General features: G+C 37.6%; 1 protein-coding gene across 1 annotated transcript; it reads left to right on the top strand.

The window, feature by feature from the left end:
- Positions 1–1,305: 1,305 nt before the first annotated feature.
- On the top strand, positions 1,306–5,639 carry LOC112790890 (pentatricopeptide repeat-containing protein At1g74750). The gene is made up of 2 exons (XM_025833506.2): positions 1,306–1,640; positions 2,676–5,639. Exons 1-2 carry the CDS (start codon positions 1,635–1,637, stop codon positions 5,301–5,303), a joined length of 2,634 nt encoding a protein of 877 aa, XP_025689291.1. The 5' UTR covers positions 1,306–1,634; the 3' UTR covers positions 5,304–5,639.
- The last annotated feature ends 309 nt before the right edge of the window (positions 5,640–5,948 follow it).

Here is a 5,948-nt window from a genome sequence, read left to right as displayed (position 1 = left end):
CAAAAACATATTTATTCACTAAATATTAGTTTGAATAAATAAAAATTATTAGAAATAAATATTTATAATTATAATTTAGTTCAATATAAAATATTATTGTTTCTATTCATCTATAAAAAAACATTTACTTATTTAAATGTTATACATAAATATAATTAGTATTTATTTTCGAAAATAAATAAACACAAATAATACTTATTTCCAAAAATAAATAAATATAAATAATATTTATTTTCGAAAATACATAAATGTCAATAATAATATTTATATTCAAAAATAAATAAATATAAATAACATTTATATTTGAAAAAAATTTAAATAATATTTACATTTATATAAAACAAAATATATAATTATATTAGACAACTAAAAATATTATTCGAAAATATTATTAAAAAAATAATACTAAAATAATAACATTATATTTTCATATAATACTAACAACAACAAAAATTAAAAAGAAATTAATTTAAATACATAAAATAATAAAATTTATGAACTTACATAAATTAGATGATCCAAATAATTAATGATATGTTCTTCGGGTGTCGTATAATCACGTACCATTTTTAATTACTACAAATTAATAATTTTTTTATATAATTTTTTTCCTTCAAACAACCCTAACTCTAACACTCTTCTTCAGATTTTCAACTTCTTCTCTCACAGTAAAATTATGAAGCATTCAACAACAACACATACAAACTTAACTCTAACACTCTTTTTCAGCCTCTCAACATCTTCTCCCACGATAAAATTGTGAAGCATTCAACAATAATATTTATGCATGAAAATGATCCGCAAAAGTTTAATTTATAAAATTTTTTTGAACGTTGCTGGTTACCGGAGTGGGGACTATTTCCTGCATGCAGACCACCTGCAATACGCCCTCGTGTTGTTTCAGATTCTTCGGAGAGCAAAGATCTTTTTGCATTGCCAAGATTCAAAGGCGAGAGCAAAGACCTTTTTGCATTGCCAAGATTCAGAGGCAACACGACTCCTACAACTGCACTGCCAAGATTCAAAAGCAACACGTTTCGCTGCGTGTTGCCGAGACTGTACCACTTGTCACTGCAAGCCACCTTACCATGTCTCTATACATGTTTTCATCACCTGTCACGCTTTTAAAACCCTATCACCACGTTTCTAACGTATTAAAATTGACATCCAGAATCTGACAATTTACCTTTCTTTTTAGTATTGGCCAATGCACTAATATAGCTTCCATACAAAAAAAAATTCTGGATAATTTTCATAAGTGATAATTTAGATTAATTCATAAATGAAAATATGATTATGCGGCTTAAACAAAACAAACGTAAAGCCTTACGAACTTTCTAATGACCACGTCACGCGTGTGCCACACGGCACTGACAGACACACAGTCACCACCGTTTAGGTGTAATAAAATACTAGTAATTACTTAATTGATTAATAATAATTAAACAGGAAATGAGAGGAACGGGAAAATGGGGGAGAGACTGAATATTTGAGGGCACACGCGTGTCTCCCCAATTTGCTTGGACAAGTCTCTTCCTTTGACGCCACACAGCACAAACCTTGCCGCCGCCACCTCTCTCTTCTTTCACTCCTTCTCCTTTCTCTTCTATGGTTCCATAACACTGACCTCAACCATGCAGGTAACCCTTCCCTCTCTTCTCTCTTATTTCCGGTTTTGAGGGCTGGGTTTACTTTGTGAGCTGCATTGTTTAATGGGTCAATCCTCAATTTTTCACCTTTTCCCTTTTCTTTGCTTTTGGAACGCGTTTTCTGTTTTTCTTGGACGCGTTTATGCTGCAAATAATAATAATAAAAGCATTTTTTTTAATTTTACAGTTATATGCCCAGTGAAATGTATCAGGTTCCTCAGACTTAGTAGAACTACGGTGTTCTGGTTTATGTTGTTTGGTTTTGTGGAGGTCTAAATTGCCAACAGATTAAAGGGGATGTGGAAGTTTAGTAGCTTGTGATCTATCATTAATTTTCTCTATTAGTTGGGAAATTGCTGTCATGCATGCCTATTTTCTTGGAAAAGTTTGTTTCATTCAATTTAGCTAGAAAGCAGAAATCTCTGTATGCTGAGTTACATATTTGGATTTTTAATTAATCTTGGTCGATTGAGAGTGCTTTTTGTGGGCCTTCCTCCTTTTTGGTGCTGTTATAGTGATTTTGGTATGTTGCTCCTAATGTGAGTCTGACATGGGATAAAATCCATGTCATTGTTCCGGTCCTAGTTAGACTTGTGATGGCCATGGAGAGAAGAAAATCTTATGGAGATGCTGGATAGAGGAGCTATACAGAGTGTTCCATTTCTTGGAAGTTTCTATGTGACTGGTTTAGTGTTGTTTAGTTGCTTATTATATTTGGGAAGTAGGATTTTCCGCTGATGGTTAGTGGATATGGTCTTTATGGATGAAATTGTGTTAAGGCACCATTACATTTACCTTCCTTTTACTTTAAGTTTTGTGTCTTAATAGTAGCTGCTCTGATACAAGGTCACCTTGATGATTATGGTGTACACCTTCTTAGATTGTGTCTTGGCTTAGCTGGGTAGGTGGTGTTGGTGTTTCGGGCCTTGATGCTTCTTCTCCTTTACCAAAAATCCAAAGTGCAACTTTAGTTGATGATATGGACGTATGTCATGATAATGATCTATTCAACTTCATTTCCTGCAGAACATGTTACGAGCCAAGCAGATTGGTACACTTTCAAGCAGTGCTAGAACTTTTCTCCTTGGTGGTACACGATGTAATGCAGCCGATGGCAATTCATGCACTTGCTCCGAGGATGAAACATGTGTGTCAAGAAGACAGGACGTGAAAAATGAGGTTTTAAGTGCACAGAAACCATCCTCTGCTGCATCAAGAGCCATATCTGGAGTAGAAGTGCTGGTTTCAGGAAATTCAGCCAATGGGCCAGCTTCCCACAAGATTGAAGGTGCTGACCAATCCACTTGTGTACAACAAATCAGGTCTACTTCTAGTCCATCAAGTATACCAAACTCTGTAACATACGCTAGTCTTGCTGATGGTGTTCAGAACCATTCTGCACACTCAACTCCCCTTAATGCAGACCAGTTTTACAGGGCCGGTATTGCAGCTGTCAATTTTCTTTCTGATTTAGTAAATTATAAGCTTCCTATATCAGATGGGATGGGAATACTAAGCTATTCTAAAAATATGGTTGATCCTGCAAGGGCCCTACCCAACATCAGATCTTCCAATGTGAGACAAATAAGAAGAGAGAATTTTACTAGTGTTCATCCCAAACCACCTGTTTCTACTCCTATAGAGCAGCCATCAAACCATACAAGTAATTGTCATGGTGCAAAGGGAAAAGGTAAAACAAACATAGCCACAGGATTTAAGCATGATGCTTCTTCAAGGACAGAGAAGTCAGGGGTGGCACCAAATCTCCCTTTAAACAATCAAGACCGCAGGGCCTTGCCACAGAGGACAAGAACTCACTCAAACCGCTTTGTGTCAAATTCTGGTTCCAGCATGCAACCTGAAAATCCACAAATGTCCACATTTAGGGAAAGTTTCAATAGACACCCCAGGGATATGAAAATGTCAGCTGGAATTGCTTCGTCCAACAGGCACTTTACAAACACAGGGCGTGTTGTAGAAATAGTTTCAGACATATTGCGGCAGTTAAAGTGGGGTCCTGTTACGGAGAAGGCTCTATCTAACCTGAACTTTTCCATTGATCCATATCAAGCTAATCAAATCCTGAAGAACCTTCAGGACCATTCACTTGCTCTAAACTTTTTTTACTGGTTGAAGCGACACCCTGGATTCTATCATGATGGCCATACTTACACCACCATGGTTGGAATCTTGGGCCGTGCAAGACAGTTTGGGGCAATAAACAAATTGCTTGAGCAGATGGTCAAGGATGGATGCAAGCCCAATGTTGTAACTTATAATCGTCTGATTCACAGCTATGGCCGTGCAAACTACTTGAAGGAAGCGCTAAATGTGTTCAATCAAATGCAAGAGGTGGGATGTGAGCCTGATCGTGTCACATATTGTACACTCATAGATATCCATGCAAAAGCAGGATATCTTGATGTTGCCATGTCTATGTATGACAGAATGCAGGAAGCTGGCCTTTCTCCTGACACATTCACTTACAGTGTCATAATCCACAGTCTTGGAAAATCGGGTAACTTAGCTGCTGCCCATAGGCTATTTTGTGAGATGGTTAATCAGGGTTGTGTTCCTAATCTAGTCACATACAACATCATGATTGCTTTGCAAGCTAAAGCGAGGAACTATCAGACAGCATTGAAACTATATCGTGACATGAAGAATGCAGGATTTGAGCCTGATAAGGTTACTTATAGCATAGTAATGGAGGTGCTTGGCCACTGTGGGTATCTTGAGGAAGCGGAAGCAGTTTTCATTGAGATGAAACGGAAAAATTGGGTGCCGGATGAACCTGTTTATGGTCTTCTAGTAGACCTGTGGGGAAAGTCTGGTAATGTTGAGAAGGCTTGGGAGTGGTATCAGGCAATGCTGACTGCAGGTTTGCTTCCAAATGTACCAACCTGCAATTCCCTTCTCAGCGCATTCCTCAGGATGCATCGGTTGCCAGATGCATATAATCTTCTGCAAAGCATGGTGGCTCTTGGTCTAAACCCTTCTTTGCAGACTTATACTTTGCTTCTCAGTTGTTGCACGGACGCACAATCACCTTATGACATGGGATTCTGTTGTGAGCTTATGGCAATTACTCGCCATCCTGCTCATGCATTTCTAGTCTCCATGCCGGCAGCAGGGCCTGATGGTCAAAATGTGCGGGATCATGTCAGCAAGTTCTTGGACCTTATGCATTCTGAGGATAGAGAGGGCAAACGGGGACTTGTTGATGCAGTGGTGGATTTTCTTCACAAATCCGGACTCAAGGAGGAGGCCGGTTCGGTTTGGGAAGTGGCAGCACAAAGAAATGTGTATCCAGATGCTGTCAAGGAGAAAAGCTCTTGTTACTGGCTCATAAATCTTCATGTTATGTCTGATGGAACTGCTGTGACGGCATTGTCTAGAACACTTGCTTGGTTTCGCAAAGAGATGCTGATATCTGGGATCATCCCTAGTCGGATTGATATTGTGACCGGATGGGGTCGGAGGAGCAGGGTGACAGGTACCTCCCTGGTTAGACAGGCAGTGCATGAACTGCTGCACATATTCAGTTTTCCCTTTTTCACTGAAAACGGCAATTCAGGCTGTTTTGTGGGGTGTGGGGAACCCCTAAGTAAATGGTTACTCCACCCTTATGTGGAAAGGATGCATTTACTTTAGTTGCTCACTGTAGAATCATTTCCCATTGAGCATAGACCCAATTTATCTATCTATCTATCTATCTATCTATATGTTTATTGACTTATTGTTTCATAGATTATGTTGAGATAAAGAAGTGCAGACAAAGCGACAAAATTTTGCCCCTCTCAGCAGGAAATATAGGGGTGAAGTTTCCTTTTGTTTTCAGTATATAGAAAAAAAGGATAAGAATTTGCTGATTGTTTATCCATGTAGCATGCCCTTTTTAGGAGTATGGTTGAAGCTTTAGATGTAGATGATTTATAATTTATGTCATATGCATTTTTCATAATCGAAATCTCTATTATCTGGTGTTAATACTTAATAGTTTATTTTTGTTCGGATGAAATACAGCAGCATATTTGATGTTTCCGTTTTTCTTCTCTGGTGTTGAAAAAAACTGGTCATTCATAATTTCATATTGCTCAAAGATGGGGTTGGTTAAAATGCCAAGGCCCAAAGTATCGGTGCAAAAATACAAAAAAACTCTCCCATGGTAACTTATAAGTGTTTCAAATATGGTTTAATTATTCTGTTGGTTCTTATAGTTTTGCAAAATTTTCAATTAGGATATTATACTTTTTTTTTCTTTTAATTGGGTCTTTGTACTATTTTTTTTTCAATTAG

Source organism: Arachis hypogaea, chromosome 3, assembly GCF_003086295.3.
Source record: "Arachis hypogaea cultivar Tifrunner chromosome 3, arahy.Tifrunner.gnm2.J5K5, whole genome shotgun sequence".
In the NCBI taxonomy this organism is placed as follows: domain Eukaryota; kingdom Viridiplantae; phylum Streptophyta; class Magnoliopsida; order Fabales; family Fabaceae; genus Arachis; species Arachis hypogaea.
The sequence above is the reverse complement of the archived record's forward strand: the minus strand, read 5'-3'. Positions and strand labels throughout refer to the sequence as shown.